This window comes from Bos indicus x Bos taurus, chromosome 10, assembly GCF_003369695.1.
Source record: "Bos indicus x Bos taurus breed Angus x Brahman F1 hybrid chromosome 10, Bos_hybrid_MaternalHap_v2.0, whole genome shotgun sequence".
In the NCBI taxonomy this organism is placed as follows: Eukaryota; Metazoa; Chordata; class Mammalia; order Artiodactyla; family Bovidae; genus Bos; species Bos indicus x Bos taurus.
In genome coordinates, this window is record NC_040085.1 from 53,760,029 (window position 1) to 53,779,869 (window position 19,841).

The 19,841-nt window shown below is 39.4% G+C and overlaps 1 protein-coding gene across 9 annotated transcripts in view; it reads left to right on the forward strand.

The window, feature by feature from the left end:
- Positions 1 to 19,841, forward strand: part of GABPB1 (GA binding protein transcription factor subunit beta 1) — a 71,587-nt gene that overhangs the window by 17,427 nt on the left and 34,319 nt on the right. The window contains exon 2 of one of the 9 annotated variants that reach the window (XM_027554032.1): positions 19,620 to 19,741. The exons of the other annotated variants lie outside the window; for them this stretch is intronic. Coding sequence (XP_027409833.1) covers positions 19,736 to 19,741 — 6 coding nt within the window. The 5' untranslated portion in view covers positions 19,620 to 19,735. The remainder of the gene's footprint in view (positions 1 to 19,619; positions 19,742 to 19,841) is intronic. 9 annotated transcript variants of the gene reach the window in all.

The window sequence follows — 19,841 nt, forward strand, 5'->3', positions numbered from 1 at the left end:
CTTTTTGCATTTGTTTTTCTTGGGGAAGCCCTTGATCACTGCCTCCTGTACAGTGTCCAGAACCTCCATCCATAGTTCTTCAGACACTCTATTAAACCTAATCCCTTGAATCTATTTGTCACTTCCACTGTATAATCGTAAGGGATTTGATTTAGTTCATACCTGAATGGTCGGTTGGTTTTCCCTACTTTTCTTCCAATTTCAGTATGAATTTGCCAATAAGGAGTTAATGATCTGAGCCACAGTCAGCTCCTGGTCTTGTTTTTGCTGACTGTATAGATCTTCTCCACTTTTGGCTGCAAAGAATATCATCAGTCTGATTTCGGTACTGACCATCTGGTGATGTCCATGTGTAGAGTCTTCTCTTGTGTTGTAGGAAGAGGGTGTTTGCTATGACCAGTGTGTTCTTTTGGCAAAACTGTTTGCCTTTGCCCTGCTTCATTCTGTATTCCATGGCCCAATTTGCCTGTTAATCCAGGTATCTCTTGACTTCCTACTTTTGCATTCCAGTCCCCTACAGTGAAAAGGACATCTTTTTTGAGTGTTAGTTCTAGAAGGTCTTGTAAGTCTTCATAGTACCATTCAACTTTAGCTTCTTGAGCATTACTGGTGGGGCAGTAATCCACAGACCTGGATTACTGTGATGTTGAATGGTTTTCCTTGGAAACGAACAGAGATCATTCTGTTGTTTTTGAGATTGCATCCAAGTACTGCATTTCGGACTCTCTTGTTGACTGTGGCTACTCCATTTCTTCTACGGGATTCTTGCCCACAGTAGTAGATATAATGGTCATCTGAGTTAAATTCACCCATTCCAGTGCATTTTAGTTTGCTGATTCCTAAAATGTCAATGTTTACTCTTGCCGTCTCCTTTTAACCACTTCCAATTTGCCTTGATTCAGGGACCTCACATTCCAGATTCCTATGCAATATTGTTCTTTACAGCATTGGACTTTACTTCCATCCCCAGTCACATCCACAACTGGGTGTTGTTTTTGCTTTGGCTCCGTCTCTTCATTTCTGGAATTATTTCTCCAGTCGTCTCCAATGGCATATTGGGTACCTACCAACCTGGGGAGTTCATCTTTCAATGTCCTATCTTTTTGTTTTTTCATACTGTTCATGGGGTTCTCAAGGTAAGATTACTGAAGTGGTTTGCCATTCCCTTCTCCAGTGGACCACATTTCATCAGAACTTTCCACCATGACCTGTCCATCTTGGGTGGACCTATATGGCATGGCTCATAGTTTCATTGAGTTAGAAAAGGCTGTGGTCCATGTATCAGTTTGAGTAGTTTTCTGTGATTGTGGTTTTCATTCTTTCTGCCCTCTGATGGATAAGTATAAGAGGCTTGTGGAAGCATTCTGATGGGAGGGACAGGCTGTGGGGGAATCTGGGTCTTGCTTTGATGGCCATGCTCAGTAAATCTTTAATCTAATTTTCTGTTGATGGGAGGGACTGTGTTCCCCCCTGTTGTTTGTCCTGAGACCAAACTATGGTTGAGGTAATGAAGATAATGGCAGCCTCATTCAAAAGATCCCATGCACGCACTCAATGCCTCTGACCCTGCAGCAGGCCACTGCTGACCCACGCCTCCACCAGAGACTCCTGGACACTCATGGGCAAGTCTGGGTCAGTCTCTTATGGGGTCACTGCTCCTTTCTCCTGGGTCCTGGTGTGCACAAGGTTTTGTTTGTGCCCTCTAAGAGTCTGTTTCCTCAGTCCTATGTAAGTTCTGGCATCTCTGTGGTAGGGTTAATAGTGACCTCTTCCATGAGGACTTATGCCATACCCAGGTCTGCTGCACCCAGAGCCCCTGCCGCTGTGGCAGGCCACTGCTGACCAGTACCTCCACAGGAGACACTCAAACACAGTTCTAGCTCATTCTCTGGGGTCTCTGAGTCCTGGTGCGCACTAGGTTTGTTTGAGCCCTCTGAGTGTCTCTGGCGGGTATGGGGTTTGATTCTAAATGTGATTTTGCCCCTCCTACCATCTTCCTGGGGCTTCTCCAGATATCTTTTTTTGGTGGGATCCAACATTCTTCTTTTGACTGTTGTTCAGCAAAGAGTTGTAATTTTGGAGTTCTTGCAGAAGATGAGCTAATGTCCTTTTGCACTGCCATCTTGAATTCACACATCATAATGAAATTGTAGAAAACCAATGACATTAAGAAAAATTTAAAAAGTAGCTGAAGGAAAAGATAACCATTGAAGTAGCAGGAATTAGGCTAACAAATGACTTCTCAACAATATAAATCAAAAGATAGTGAAATAATATCTGCAATATGAAATGAAATAAAAACAAAGGAAAAAGCCTGTCAACCTAGAATTTTATGGCCAGTGAAAATATCTTTGAAGAATGATGGTGGAAATAAAGATATTTTAAACAAAAACAGATTGTTATCAACATTGATTAAAGATAATTTAAACCAGCTTCATTCAGTAGAAGTTTTTGTAATGATAGAAATATTCTTTGTGCTGTTCAGTTTTGTAGTTATAAGTTACATAGGACTGGTGGACTCTTGAAATGTGGCTAGTGTGATTGAGGAACTGAATTTTTCATTAATTTAAATGATTACATGCACCTTATTAGTGCAGTCCTAAAGTATATACATCAGGTAAAATGAACCCCGGAGAAGGCAATGGCATCCCACTCCAATACTCTTGCCTGGAGAATCCCAGGTACAGAGGAGCCTGGTGGGCTGCTGTCTATGGGGTTGCACAGAGTTGGACACGACTGAAGCGACTTAGCAGCAGCAGAATGAACCCCACATGGTCAAAATAAAAGATATGAAGGGCTGAAAAATAAAGTGATATATATTTAGAAAATGAGAAGGAATAAGGACTGTATAGAACAGTAAAAATTATTTAATGGATTAAAAAACAAGACAATAGCAGAATGGAAATGAATGGGATTCTAGATTCTGGGGTCCTTGTCTAGAAGGAGGGTAAATTTAAAAAAAATATGTGGAAAACTTTGAATATATAAAAGGAAAGGTAAGAGTATGATGAACCCCACATATTCATTACCTAACTTCACCAGTGATCAACTCATGGCTAATCTGGTTCCACATATATCCCTCAATTAATTTATAACAAATTTCAAGTATCACATCATTTAATGTGTAAATATTTGTTTTTAATCCTAAAATGTTATAAACTTAAATATCATTGTCAGATCCAGTTTCTTATTATCAATATTAATTTCTTAATATACATTTAAGCACTGTTTCTTAATACACATTTAAGCAGTGTTTCAAATCTCCAAATGATCTTTTAAATTTATTTTATTATTTTTTTATAGTGATAATTTAATTGTTAATGCGTAAGTTCCGACAAAACTGTATGTATATTTAAACATTTTTATTTATTTTTTATTGAAAACATTTATTTAGATATAGATTTTTAACGTATATCACAAGGAAAATGTTACTTAAGGAAATTTGTTTATTCCTAAAAACTTCTTCATTAAATCTAAATGTATAAAATCTTGTTTTTAACTTGGAATCATTGTATTCCATGTTTTTCAACATAATCTGTTTGATCAAATTTTGTTGGTGATACAGCATTTCTTTTTTTAAAAAATTAGTTTATTTAAAATATAAATTTATTTATTTTAATTGGAGGTTAATTACTTTACAATATGGTATTGGTTTTGCCATACATCAACATGAATCTGCCACAGGTATACATGTGTTCCCCATCCTGAACCCCCCTCCCTCCTCCCTCCCCGTACCATCCCTCCGGGTCGTCCCGGTGCACCAGCCTCAAGCATCCAGTATCATGCATTGATTTGGTGATTCGTTTCACATATGATATTATACAAGTTTCAGTGCCATTCTCCCAAATCATCCCACCCTCTCCCTCTCCCACAGAGTCCAAAAGATTGTTCTATACATCAGTGTCTCTTCTGCTGTCTTGTATACAGGGTTATCGTTACCATCTTTCTAAATTCCATATATATGCGTTAGTATACTGTATTCGTGTTTTTCTTTCTGGCTTACTTCACTCTGTATAATAGGCTCCAGTTTCATCTACCTCATTAGAACTGATTAAAATGTATTCTTTTTAATGGCTGAGTAATACTCCATTGTGTATATGTACCACAGCTTTCTTATCCATTCATCTGCTGATGGACATCTAGGTTGCTTCCATATCCTGGCTATTATAAACAGTGCTGCGATGAACATTGGGGTACACGTGTCTCTTTCAATTCTGGTTTCCTCAGTGTGTATGCCCAGCAGTGGTATTGCTGGGTCATAAGGCAGTTCTATTTCCAGTTTTTTAAGGAATCTCCACACTGTTCTCCATAGTGGCTGTACTAGTTTGCATTCCCACCAGCAGTGTAAGAGGGTTCCCTTTTCTCCACACCCTCTCCAGCATGTATTGCTTGTAGACTTACGGATCGCAGCCATTCTGACTGGGGTGAAATGGTACCTCATAGTGGTTTTGATTTGCATTTCTCTGATAATGAGTGATGTTGAGCATCTTTTCATGTGTTTGTTAGCCATCTGTATGTCTTCTTTGGAGAAATGTCTGTTTAGTTCTTTGGCCCATTTTTTGATTGGATCGTTTATCTTTCTGGAATTGAGCTGCAGGAGTTGCTTGTATATTTTTGAGATTAGTTGTTTGTCAGTTGCTTCATTAGCTATTATTTTCTCCCATTCTGAAGGCTGTCTTTCTAAATTTAGGGCAGTTTTAGCTGCACAGCAAAATTTAGGGGCAAATAGAAAGGTTTCTCATACACCATCTTTCCCCATACATGTATAACCTCTGCCATTGCCAGTATCCGCCGCCAGAGTAGTACACTGTTAACAATCGAACCTGCGTTAACACATCATAGTCCATAGTTTACATTGTGGTTCATTCTTTGCTAAGTTGCTAAGTTGCCTCAGTCGTGTCCGACTCTGTACGGCCTCAGAGACAGCAGCCCACCAGGCTCCCCCGTCCCTGGGATTCTCCAGGCAAGAACACTGGAGTGGGTTGCCATTTCCTTCTCCAGTGCATGAAAGTGAAAAGTGAAAGGGAAGTCACTCACTCGTGTCCGACTCTTCATGACCCCATGGACTACAGCCTACCAGGCTTCTCCATCCATGGGATTTTCCAGGCAAGAGTACTGGAGTGGGGTGCCATTGCCTTCTCCAGGTTCATTCTTGGTGGTGTGCATTCTAGGATTTGGAAAAATGTATAGTGACAAGTTTGAGCATTCTTTGGCATTGCCTTTCTTTGGGATTGGAATGAAAACTGACTCGATGGACGTGAGTCTGAGTGAACTCCGGGAGTTGGTGATGGACAGGGAGGCCTGGCGTGCTGCGATTCATGGGGTCGCAAAGAGTTGGACACGACTGAGTGACTGAACTGAACTGATAGTGACAAGTATCCATCATTAATGGTATCATGCAAGTAGTTGTTCAGTGCCCTAAAAAAATGACTTTTAAAAATTTACATTTAGTTTCTTCAGACTGAATCCAGAGTCCACACATTGCATTTGATTGATGTGTTGGTTGGATCTTCTAAACTCTGTAGGTTTTGGGGGAAGGGGGAACTAAAGATTTTGACTACCTTTAGACTTTAATACCTGGAGAAGGCAATGGCAACCCACTCCAGTACCCCTGCCTGGAAAATCCCATGGATGGAGGAGCCTGGTAAGCTGCAGTCCATGGGGTCGCTAAGAGTTGGGCAGGACTGAGCGACTTCACTTTCCCTTTTCACTTTCATGCATTGGAGAAGGAAATGGCAACCCACTCCAGTGTTCTTGCCTGGAGAATCCAAGGGATGGCGGAGCCTGGTGGGCTGCCGTCTCTGGGATTGCACAGAGTCGGACACGACTGAAGTGACTTAGCAGCAGAATTTAATACATGGTATGATATCTAGGGAACCACTAAAGAAAGAGAGGATGTAACTTCCAAATCAGTAGATGAAATAGATAGAATGTTTAAAAAAAATCAATCTGAAAGAAGACAAGAAAGAACAGAAACTGAACAGAGAACAGTGGAAAGCATACAATAAGATGCTAGATTTAAACCTAGGTAGATGGCATCCCACTCCAGTACTCTTGCCTGGAAAATCCCATGGACGGAGGAGCCTGGTAGGCTGCAGTCCATGGGGTCACTAAGAGTCGGACACGACTGAGTGACTTCACTTTGACTTTTCACTTTCATGCATTGGAGAAGGAAATGGCAACCCACTCCAGTATTCTTCCCTGGAGAATCCCAGGGACGGGGGAGCTTGGTGGGGTACTATCCCTGGGGTCACACAGAGTCGGACACGACTGAAGCAACTTAGCAGCAACAGCAGCAGATAGTACTTAAAGGTAGAAATGTCCAAATGATTACACAGGTATCATCCTAGCACAAGGCACTATCAGCCTGAAATATTTTCGTAACTAGTATTCCTGTGTCAGTTCTTCCCACCTTCTATGTATTTCCCACATGACTTGAGTTGTTGTTGTTCAGTCACTCAGTCATGTCTCTTTGTGACCCCATGGACTGCAACACACTAGGCTTCCCTGTCCTTCACTATCTCTTGGAGTTTGCTCAAACTCATGTGCATTGAGTTGATGATGCCATCCAACCATCTCCTCCTCTGTTGACCCCTTCTCCTCCTGCCCTCAGTCTTTCCCAGCCATCAGTGTCTTTTCCAGTGAGTTGGGTCTTTGCATCAGTCAGGTGGCCAAAGCATTGGAGCTTCAGCATCAATCCTTCCAATGAATATCCAGGGTTGATTTCTGTTAGGATTGACTGGTTTCATCTCCTTGCTCTAAAGGGTCTCTTAGGAGTCTTCTCCAGCACCACAGTTCGAATTCTTTGATGCTCAGCCTTCTTTATGGTCCAACTCTCGTACATGTGTAGTTTTTTAAAAAACTAATTCAGTCACATCACAACCCTTAAGTTTAAAACATTCTAATATCTTCCTAGTAAACCGAATACAATCCAGACTCCTTAAAATTCCCAAAAGGCCCTACATGAAGTGGCCCATTCATACCTTTGTGATTGCATATCCTACTCTTCTACTTTTATCTCAGGGCTCGTATATTGGGTTGGCTAAAAAGTTCATTTTGCTTTCGTGTAACATCTTATCGAAAAACTCGAGTGAACTTTTTGGCCAACCCAGTGCTTGGCCTCTCTCTGGATCACAAGGAACAGTCAGAATTCTTAGCTTTAAGCACCAGAAAGCACCTCTGGTGAATTTTATAGGAAAGGAATACATCACAGAAAGAAACTCCTATCGTTACTGTGATTGGAATCTGCTGCCGCTCTTGTCGTAATGGATTCTATGTACTTCCTGCTTTTTTAATGGCACTATCACCTAAGTTAAATTCCGGCTTAAATACTTCTCTTTTGGAGAGGAGATCATATGACTGTATCCCAATTGCAAGGAAAGCTGGGAAAGCAGTTAACTAGCTTCAATAATAGGTGGAGGTTTCTTCTTTCAAGACTTTCTTCACTTTCTACCATAAGTGTGGTGTCATCTGCATATCTGCTCAATATCTAGAATTCCCTAGATGTTGAGCAGCTTAAAGATTGTTATATCCACCATGGTGCTTTTCTCTGGGATCCTTCCTTGCTTTGCCTCTTCCTTCATTTGTGTCTCTACTCACATGTCACCTCCTCAAGGAGGCCTGTCCTTAGACTTTTCTTAAATGGCAATTCTCTGTCCCTAATCCAGTACTCTGCATTTTCTTCAGTTCAGTTCAGTTCAATTCAGTCGCTCAGTCGTGTCCGATTCTTTGCGACCCCATGAATCGCAGCATGCCAGGCCTCCCTGTCCATCACCAACTTCCGGAGTTCACTCAGACTCACGTCCATCAAGTCGGTGATGCCATCCAGCCATCTCATCCTCTGTCGTCCCCTTCTCCTCCTGCCCCCAATCCCTCCCAGCATCAGAGTCTTTTCCAATGAGTCAACTCTTCGCATGAGGTAGCCATAGTACTGGAGTTTCAGCTTCAGCATCATTCCTTCCAAAGAGCACCCAGGACCAATCTCCTTTAGAATGGACTGGTTGGATCTCCTTGCAGTCCAAGGGACTCTCAAGAGTCTTCTCCAACACCACAGTTCAAAGCATCAATTCTTCGGCACTCAGCTTTCTTCACAGTCCAACTCTCGCATCCATACATGACTACTGGAAAAACCATAGCCTTGACTACACGGACCTTTGTTGTCAAAGTAATGTCTCTGCTTTTGAATATGCCATCTAGGTTGGTCATAACTTTCCTTCCAAGGAGTAAGCATCTTTTAATTTCATGGCTGCAATCACCATCTGCAGTGATTTTGGAGCCCCAAAAATAAAGTCTGACACTGTTTCCCCATCTATTTCCCATGAAGTGATGGGACCAGATGCCATGATCTTACTTTTCTGAATGTTGAGTTTTAAGCCAACTTTTTCACTCTCCTCTTTTACTTTCATCAAGAGGCTTTTTAGTTCCCCTTCACTTTCTACCGTAAGTGTGGTGTCATCTGCATATCTGAGGTTATTGATATTTCTCCCGGCAATCTTGATTCCAGCTTGTGCTTCTTCTAGCCCAGCGTTTCTCATGATGTACTCTGCATAGAAGTTAAATAAGCAGGGTGACAATATACAGCCTTGATGTACTCCTTTTCCTATTTGGAACCAGTCTGTTGTTCCATGTCCAGTTCTAACTGTTGCTTGCTGACCTGCATATAGGTTTCTCAAGAGTCAAGTCAGGTGGTCTGGTATTCCCATCTCTTTCAGAATTTTCCACCGTTTCTTGTGATCCACACAGTCAAAGGCTTTGGCATAGTCAATAAAGCAGAAATAGATACTTTTGTGGAACTCTCTTGCTTTTTTGATGGTCCAGCAGATGTTGGCAATTTGATCTCTGGTTCCTCTGCCTTTTCTAAAAACGGTTTGAACATCAGGAAGTTCACGGTTCACGTATTGCTGAAGCCTGGCTTGGAGAGTTTTGAGCATTACTTTACTAGCTTGTGAGATGAATGCAATTGTGTGGTAGTTTGAGCATTCTTGGCATTGCTTTTCTTTGGGATTGGAATGAAAATTGACCTTTTCCAGTCCTGTGGCCACTGCTGAGTTTTCCAAATTTGCTGGCATATTGAGTGCAGCACTTTCACAGCATCATCTTTCAGGATTTGAAATAGCTCAACTGGAATTCCATCACCTCCACTAGCTTTGTTCGTAGTGATGCTTTCTAAGGCCCACTTGACTTCACATTCCAGGTTGTCTGGCTCTAGGTGAGTGATCAGACCATCGTGATTATCTTGGTTGTGAAGGTCTTTTTTGTACAGTTCTTCTGTGTATTCTTGCCACCTCTTCTTAATATCTTCTGCTTTTGTTAGGTCCGTACCATTTCTGTCCTTTATCGAGCCCATCTTTGCATAAATGTTCTCTTGGTATCTCTAATTTCCTTGAAGAGATCTCTAGTCTTTCCCATTTTGTTGTTTTCCTCTATTTCTTTGCATTGATCTCTGAGGAAGGCTTTCTTATATCTCCTTGCTATTCTTTGGAATTCTGCATTCAGATGCTTATATCTTTCCTTTTCTCCTTTGCTTTTCGCTTCTCTTATTTTCACAGCTATTTGTAAGGCCTCCCCAGACAGCCATTTTGCTTTTTTGCATTTCTTTTCCATGGGGATGGTCTTGATCCCTGTCTCCTGTATAATGTCTCCATTTTCTTATCCTGCCTTATATTTTCTTCTTAGCAGTTATCACTACAACTTTAACTGATTGGTTGATTGATTAATTGCCAGGCTCTCCCTTTACTACAAAAGCTCTATGGGTTAGGGACTTGTCTGTTTTTGTTTGCCTTTCTGTTGGAAGATAGTGTATGCTAAGTAAACATTTGTTTAATGAACGAAGAGGAAGTGTACAGATTATGGCATAAATTGCTGATAAAAATGGAAAGGTAGAATGGTTGAGGAGTTAGCTTATTTAAGAAAAAGCTTATTTGGGAAGAGGAATGTTAGAAATGGGTTGGTTGAATATACAATGGATTAAAGACAATCTCTTTAACAAGTGGTGCTGGGAAAACTGGTCAACCACTTGTAAAAGAATGAAACTAGACCACTTTCTAACACCATACACAAAAATAAACTCAAAATGGATTAAAGATCTAAACGTAAGACCAGAAACTATAAAACTCCTAGAGAGAACTCTCTGACATACATCACAGCAGGATCCTCTATGACCCACCTCCCAGAATATTGGAAATAAAGGCAAGAATAAACAAATGGGACCTAATTAAACTTAAAAGCTTCTGCACAACAAAGGAAATTATAAGCAAGGTGAAAAGACAGCCTTCAGAATGGGAGAAAATAATAGCTGATGAAGCAACTGACGAACAACTAATCTCAAAAATATACAAGCAACTCCTGCAGCTCAATTCCAGAAAAACAAATGACCCAATCAAAAAATGGGCCAAAGAACTAAACAGACATTTCTCCAAAGAAGACATACAGATGGCTAACAAACACATGAAAAGATGCTCAACATCACTCATTATCAGAGAAATGCAAATCAAAACCACTATGAGGTACCATTTCACACCAGTCAGAATGGCTGCGATCCAAAAGTCTACAAGCAATACATGCTGGAGAGGGTGTGGAGAAAAGGGAACCCTCTTACACTGCTGGTGGGAATACAAACTAGTACAGCCACTATGGAGAACAGTGTGGAGATTCCTTAAAAAACTGGAAATAGAACTGCCTTATGACCCAGCAATCCCACTGCTGGCATACACACTGAGGAAACCAGAATTGAAAGAGACACGTGTACCCCAATGTTCATCGCAGCACTGTTTATAATAGCCAGGACATGGAAGCAACCTAGATGTCCATCAGCAGATGAATGGATAAGAAAGCTGTGGTACATATACACAATGGAGTTTTACTCAGCCATTAAAAAGAATACATTTGAATCAGTTCTAATGAGGTGGATGAAACTGGAGCCTATTATACAGAGTGAAGTAAGCCAGAAAGAAAAACACCAATACAGTATACTAACGCATATATATGGAATTTAGAAAGATGGTAATGATAACCCTGTATACGAGACAGCAGAAGAGACACTGATGTATAGAACAGTCTTTTGGACTCTGTGGGAGAGGGAGAGGGTGGGATGATTTGGGAGAATGGCACTGAAACATGTATAATGTCATATATGGAAAGAGTTGCCAGTCCAGGTTCGATGCACGATACTGGATGCTTGAGGCTGGTGCACCGGGACGACCCAGAGGGACGTCATGGGGAGGGAGGAGGGAGGGGGTTCAGGAGGGGGAACACATGTATATCTGTGGCGGATTCATTTTGATATATGGCAAAACCAATACAATATTGTAAAATTAAAAAATAAAATTAAATTAAAAAAAGAAATTGGTTGGTTGAAATCTGGGATTTGGAAAAAAGGGTCATGACCATTGCAAATGGGAAATATGAGGTCTGGAATAAGGTGGGCTTGTATGGAATTAGGAAGAACTATTAGATTCTGATGACTGTTGGAGGTTATTAAATGGGAGGTTAGAAAACTGGATGAAATGAATGTATGAGGTTGAAGTAGTTGATACACGAACTTAAACTGTAGGTTGAAATTTTGACTTGATTGCTACAGAGTAAAAGGTTACTCATTTTTTTAAATTAAAAATAAAATAGTATTTTCACATAGCTGAGTACTGTGCTGCTGTAAAACAATTTGATTTATACCTTTTTTCCCCCAGATTCCACATGTAAGTGCCGTCACGTGATACTTGTCTTTTTCTGTCTGACTCCCTTCACTGTGTATAATCTCTGGGTCCGCCCATGTTGCTGCATATGGCAGTATTTCATTCCTTTCTTATGACTGAGGAATCTGTTATGTGTGTATTGTTTCACATCATGGTTTTCTCTGGATGTATGCCGAGGAATTATTGATATTTTTACTTTGACAGCATTTGATATATATTGTAGGGTAAAATCCATAAGTTTTATGCTTCTGTGTGTGCTTGCTCAGTCACTTCAGTTGTGTCTGACTTGTGACTCCATGGACTATAACCTGCCAGGTTACTCTGCCCATGGATTATCCTGGCAAGAATATTGTAGTGGGTTGCCATTTCCTTCTCCAGGGGATCTTCCTGACCCAGGGACTGAGCCTGAGGTTCCTGTTATTGGCAGGCAGATTCTTCACTGTTGAGCCACCTGGGAAGCCCTTTTTGTTTATATATTAGGAGGCAATAGAGATACTAGCGTACAATTCAAAGAAACGAAGCAAAAAAACCTGACAGTGATAAGTTGAATTATAAATGCCAGTATGAATTTATGATTTAAAATATTTATTTCTTAATTCTACCTAAATACATATTTCTTTCTTAGCTCTGCCCGTGGAAAAGACCTAGAAAAAGTGTGTCCCTTTGGTAAAAATGAGTACTGCTCTTGCTCCAGTTTTGGTCTTTAAATACTTCTACCTAGGATCCAGAGCTCCTCAAGGAATGACTGATTCCAGGATTGTGGCAGAAACATACACAGTACAACTGGAACGTGTTTTGCCAGAAGTGGGAAAACTTTCACAGACACAAAAGCCAACCCAAAGAAGCCCTTGGCCAAAATTGAAACAGATTGAAATAAAAAAGAATAAGGAGAGTAATGTATAGAAACAAACAAAAAACCCAGAATAAATGGAAATGGCATTTATACCTGTTCTTTACTCTGAAAATCAGTAAACATTTGAACTGCCTTTTTAGTAGAAACTATATTATAGTTAATGAGGAATGCCAGATAGTAAATATAGAAAGAATTATAGAATTGGAAATCACAATTTGTTACAACCTTTTATGGAATAATTGACTTGGGCCAGGATCATTAATGGATTATAAAAGTGTTAGTCAAAAGGTTCATTGGTAATTGAATATTCACATGGAGCCAAAGCAAATCCACAGAGTTCTGGTTGGTCTTGAAGTAATATAATAAAGCTTGACACATACACAATATCGTTATGCTTTCTGTTGATGGATATTTAGTTTGCTTCCATGTCCTAGCTGTTGTAAATAATGCTGCAGTGAACATGGGGATGCATCAGTTTCCTTAGAATGAAACTAATTTCGGAGAAGGAAATGGCAACCCACACCAGTATTCTTGCCTGGAAAATCCCATGGACAGAGGAGTCTGGCGGGCTACAGTCCTTGGGATTACCAAGAGTTGGACACGACTTAGCAACTAAACCACCACCAAAACTAATTTAGAGGTGTAACAACCAGATGTAGTGTTTGTCAGCTTTAAAGTACATTTGTTTTTAGAAGGGAGCAGGAGGAAGCAAGATGGCCAACTTTTAATTTAGAATGTGGGTGATGGGGACATGGGTAGGTGTGTTTGTGTACACACACACACACATATATACACATATACATATACTTTTCTATGTTTGAAAATTTTTGTAATAAAAACTTTTAAAATAGTTTTCTGTCGATACTTAAATCGCTTGTAGTTTCCTTTTTTCTATTACAAAAAGTATTTCTATACACATTCTCATACATGTTGCTCTCTTTGTACACATGCTGTAGAATATACAAGGAAATAGGCTAGCTTCTTAGCAGTGGAATTCCTGAATCAGTGGGTAGGTGCTTCTTCAGCTCGACTAGATACTGATGAATTGTTCTTCAAAATGATTGTACTGATGAGAAAGAGGTCATGAAATGTACGACTTTTCTACTAGATGATGAGTTCTTTGATGGTAGAGACTCACATACATTTGTGTGTTTAGTTGCTAAGTTGTATCGGACTCTTTGCAACCGCATGGACTGTAGCCAGCTAGACTCCTTTGTCCATGGCATTTTCCAGGCAAGAATCCTGGAATATGTTGCCATTTGCTAACTCCAGGGGATCTTCCCAACCCAGGGATGGAACCCGAGTCTCTTGTGTCTTCTGTATTGGCGGAAGCCCCCTAGAGACTCACGTACAGAAATATTTAAATTGAATGAAATTGTATTTTAGGGAGATTGCCTGGCAGCAGGATGGAGAAACCAGAGTTAGGTCAGCTAAGAGGCTATTGTGATGTTTAAAGTATGAAGCTGTGAGTGTATAGGAGTAGAGGTAGTGGAGGGGAAGGAAGGAAATAGAAATCTTGGAAAGAAAAGATCAAAGTGTATGCATTCTTATTGTTGGATGTTGATACTTCACTCTTGTGCCTTACAACAGCCCCCAGTTGGTTGGTTCCACTTTATAGTAAACAAGTATGTTATGCTTTCCTGGTTAATTCAAAACTGTGTACTGGTCCAGATCTAATAGAGTTTTAGCCTTATCTCCATTCTATGCTCATACTCATTTTCAATCCTCAGTCTCTTTCTGGGATAAATACACGTGATTTAAGAGAGACTAGTAGTTGAATGAGGTAAAGGGACAGTGAGTTGCAAAGATGAAGTAGAGTCCAAAGTAGAATCTATGGATGTTTCATCCCCAAATCAGTTTGTGAAGTCTTACAAGGACTAAGGCTATATCTTCCTATAGTTTTTAGAAGGAAAGTCTATCTAGTCTCATAATGGAAAATTCATCGCATGCAGTTTTTCTAAAAGAATGCCATATATATATATATATAAACATATACATGTTCATATATATATTTTTCCAGTTTTATTAAAGATATAATTGATGTACTGCATTATATAAATTTTAAGGTGTACAGCATAATGATTTGATTTACATACATCATGAAGTGATTATCACAGTAAATTTTAGTGAATGTCCACCATCTCATATAGATAAAAAATTTTGTGGTGAGAACTCTTAGGATTTATTCCCTTCACAACTTTTATATATAACATACAGCAGTGTTGGAGAAGGAAATGGCAACCCACTCCAATATTCTTGCCTGCAGAATCCCATGGACAGAGGAGCCTGGTGGCTACAGTCTTATCGGATTGCAAGAGTTGGACACGACTGAGTGACTAAGCACACACGCAGCAGTGTTTTGTTTCTTTTTTTTTTTTTACTTAAGCATAAATTTAATAAAATGTGTGCAGGATTTGTTTGCATATAAATGGGAGACAAAGATGAAAGGATTCAAGAAAGATTTACAGAAACAGAGAAATTGCATGGATTAGAAGACTCAATACTGTTAAAATGTCAAGCTTCTTACCACCTTGATTAATTATATTAATCATGTTGCACATTACACCCCAGTACTTACTTATAACTTCTTATAACTGGAAGTTTGTACCTTTTGATTATTTTCATCCAACCCCTTCTCCTCACCCCCTACCTCCGGTTACAACAAATCTGTTTCCTTGAGTTTGTTTTTAAGGTATAATTGACCTACAACACTACAGTAGAATGTTGTATATAGATGCCCAAAGGTGAGGAAAAGAGCTATTAATATATTCTGTATTTTTTGGTCTCTATTTGAATAGAAAACTGTTACAACTTTAAAGGTCAGAGCATTGAGAATGGGCTATCCTGTATATATATATATTTTTTTTTGCTACATTGTAAGGCATGTGGGACCTTAGTTCCCTGACCAGGGATCGAACCCATGCCACTTGCAGTGGAAGTGCAGAGTCCTAACCTGGACTGCAGGGAAGTCCCTGTAGGCAATATTCTTAACCTGTAGCAAAAGCAATAGAATATAGAGGTGAAGGTAAAAGAAACAGATCCAATATGGAGTCAGATTTGTTTTCCTCTATTACAGTATCTTGTATTTATGAGTGTGGGTGGGAAATGTGCTGGGCAAAATCTGTATTTAAGCTCTGTGGTGGTTGTGTGGGATTTTACTATACTTTTGTGTCTATTTTTATATATGCTCAAAATTATCCAAAAAAGTAAAAAAATATAAAGACTACAATATTCCTTTATGGTATATATTAATTTAACTATTTGTAGTAAGGCATTTCAGTGTTTTCCAATTTTAAATAACACTACTATATATACATTGATATTTCAAATAGTTTTCTTGTGATTTCTATGAGTGGAATTACCAGGTCAAAGTGTGAAAATTTTAAAAGCTTTAGATATACACATAGTGTTAAATTTCTTGATGAAAAACTAGAAGAATTTTATTGGGTTTATAATTGTACTCATTGAGCATGGGGTGATATTGCACATTTTATTCTAAAATTTTGAATGAGACAAAGTTTATTATTAAGTATATTATAGTAGGCTTACATTTTCTAAGTGTTTTAATTCATTTTCTTTTTTGAGTGTTAATAGTTCACATAGAACTAATATTTCCATTTTATAGAGAGTTTTCATGTCCAGTAAATGCTGGAATTCTCACAATAGCTTTTTGAACTATGAATTCAGTTCAGTTCAGTCACTCAGTGGTTTCCGCCTCTTTGTGACCCCATGGATTGCAGCACGCCAGACTTCCCTGTCCATCATCAACTCCTGGAGCTTGCTCAGACTCAATGTCCATCAAGTCGGTGATGCCATCCAACCATCTCATCCTCTGTCATCCCCTTCTCCTCCTGCCTTCAATCTTTCCCAGCATCATTTTTGTGTACATGCTTTATTTGTTAAAATACCATTAGATTATTCCTCAGGATAAGAGCAAAGGTCATCCCCTGCAGAAACTTAGGATCTATGTACAGCATTTTACAGAAGACAACACTTGAGCTGAAGCCTGCATGCTGACCAGAGAAGGGTGACATGAGCGGACTCAGCAAAGAAAGGAAGTCAGGCAGGGAAGGGAAGGTGCCATCTGAATCAAACTTCGGCCACCATCAGGGCAAGTCTTGTGATGGTCACAGATTGGAGGCTGTTTTTGGAAGGATCGAGTACCACACAGGGGTTCTATGTGTCTTCACAGCTAGACCCAGGCTGAGGTGCCATTAGGTCAATGTCACTCAAATTTCTGGCCAGCCATACTCTTGCAGCAAAGAGTCCCAAATTGAGAATCAAGTTCCTCTGGAAGTCATTCCTGTCGGTGCCAAAGCAGTAGACACCCTGAAGCCAGTCTCCCAATGTTGTCTGGAATTTGGGGAGCTTCATTTGCTGAGGCTGCAGCGGTCATGCCAGCCCCACTGAAAGCCATAGCAGCACCTCCACTCTCCGTAAGAACTCTCAGTTCAGTCGCTCAGTCGTGTCCAACTCTTTGCGACCCCATGGACTACATAGCAAGCACGCCAGGTTTCTCTGTCCATCACTAACTCCTGGAGCCAACTCAAACTCATGTCAGTTGAGTCAGTGATACCATCCAACCATCTCATCTTCTGTCGTCCCCTTCTCCTGTCTTCAATCTTTCCCAGCATCAGGTCTTTTCAAATGAGTCAGTTCTTCACATCAGGTGGCCAAAGTATTGGAGTTTCAGCTTCAGCATCAGTCCTTCATCAGTCCAATGAATAGGCAGGACTGATTTCCTTTAGGATGGACTGGTTTGATCTCCTTGCAGTCCAAGGGGCTCTTAAGAGTCTTCTCCACATCACAGTTCAAAAGCATCAATTCTTCAGCGCTCAGCTTTCTTTATGGTCCAACTCTCACATCCATACATGACAACTGGAAAAACCATAGCTTTGACTAGATGGACCTTTGTTGGCAAAGTAATGTCTCAGGTTTTTACTATACTGTCTAGGTTGTTCATAGCTTTTCCTTGAAGGAGCAAGCATCTTTTAATTTTATGGCTGCAGTCACCATCTGCAGTGATTTTGGAGGCCAGGAAAATTGTTTGTCACAGTTTCCATTGTTTCCCCATCTGTTTGCCATGAAGTGATGGGACCGGATGCTATAATCTGTGTTTTTTGAATGTTGAGTTTTACACCAGCTTTTCCACTCTGCTCTTTCACTTTCATCAAGAGGCTCTTTAGTTCCTGTTTGCTTTCTGCCATAAGGGTGGTGTCATCTGCATATCTGAGGTTATTGATATTTCTCCCGGCAATCTTGATTCCAGCTTGTGCTTCATCCACCTTGGCATTTCACATGATGTACCCTGCATATAAGTTAAATAAGCAGGGTGACAATATACAGCCTTGATGTACTCCTTTCCCAATTTGGAGCCAGTCTCTTGTTCCATGTCTGGTTCTAACTGTTATTTCTTGACCTGTATACAGGTTTCTCAGGTGGCAGGTAAGGTGGTCTGACATTCCTGTCTCTTGAAGAATATTCCAGTTTGTTGTGATACTCACAGTCAAAGGCTTTAGTGTAGTCAATGAAGCAGAAATAGATGTTTTTCTGAAATTCTCTTGCTTTTTCTATGATCAAATGGATGTTGGCAATTTGATCTCTGGTTTCTGTGCCTTTTCTAAATCCAGCTTGAACATCTGGACATTCCTGGTTCACTTTCTGTTGAAATCTAGCTTGTAGAATTTTGAGCATTACTTTGCTAGCGTGTAAGATGAGTGCAATTGTGTGGTAGTTTGAATATTCTTTGACATTGCCTTTCTTTGGGTTTGGAATGAAAACTGACCTTTTCCAGTCCTGTGGCTACTGCTGAACTGTGAATTACAGAAATTCAAAACAAAAAAGACTTTTCAAATTAATTACTGGTAGTAAGTTCTGTTACCACTAGATGGCCCTCTCAGCAGGTACTTTGGAGCAAAAGTAGCTAGTTCATAGACATTTTGAAGTTCTTCTATAGATTTTATTAACATACATTTTAATTGGATTTTAAAAATGGTTTATATCAGATTATGATAAGCTGTTTTAGAAATAGTAAAGAAATTCAAGAGGGAGTTTTTTGCAGTGGGTTTTGTTGTGTTTTCTTCTCAAGAAGAAGAGAGTTTTAAACTAAGTGGCATTCAGTACCATACACATAATATATTTTCAGTAAATATTTTAAACCTTCATTAAAATTTATTGAATTGAATTAGGCTTCTCCATTTGCTTGTGGGAAAGATATTTGCCACTTTGCTAAAACAAAAAAGCAATCTTTTCTGCTAAGTCTTCAAGTGATTTTATATAAATCTAAGTCTTTATCTCTGAGGATTTAATATATAGATAATGAAGTAAGTAAACTGATGGCTTGATGTGGAGCTATGGTCCCCTTGGTCAATTTTGTTGTCCTAACAAAATTGAGCTCCTCTAAGGGTCGATTATTCTACTGTAGTGTTCATGGTTCCTGTCTGGTGAGAAGTATGAGTGAAATTGCTATATTTTAGTATTTTTATCATCCTAACTTTTACTATCTTGACAAGAAAATTAGAGCATCTTTGACTTTGGTCTTATTTGATCTCACATGTATGTTCTTCTGTTGATTTTTCAATCTTATTATATTCATTAGTTTTGCTTTTATAATAAATATTTTATTTTGCATACTCTCCTAGCTTGAAATGAAAGCTATAATTAGTACAGTTAGTATAATTAGTACAGTTAATATTATCTGTACAACTTAAAAATCATTGTATCTCCCTAATTTCAATATAAAGGGAAGTAGAAGAAAAGCAATTTATAATAATATGTGTATTTCAATATGTAAGTACTGGAGCAGATTGCACTAGATGAAGCAGAAGGTAGTGAAATGCTTGTACCTGTACATAGAATCACTATGAATGTAATAACTGTGAAAGCTGGTTACAGTGTAGTATTATATTGGCGATTCAGGTACCCAAGTGGTATTGGCATTGGTGACATCATTTTCCAAAATGGTGAAAAACTCTTAAAGTTCTGAATGAAAGAGATGAATTGTTGCATTCTAGAAAATTTGGGATTCATTAATACTGTGGGAAAATACATTGTGTTTACTTATTATTTATTTCTAGTTTTAGATATATTCAGTGGGACCTTTGAAAGTCAGCCAACATGTGACAGTTGTTTGCCATACTGGATTGTTCCCGGCATTGCTGGACCTCTAGTATCCCTGACACTTGCCCTTTAAATGAAGGTTAAGTATTCATCCCATCCTTCCTCCCAAGTAATCCCTAAAATGCCTCCATATAGCCAAAGGATCCACCAGGCAGTATGTGTGCTGAATGAATGCAGAT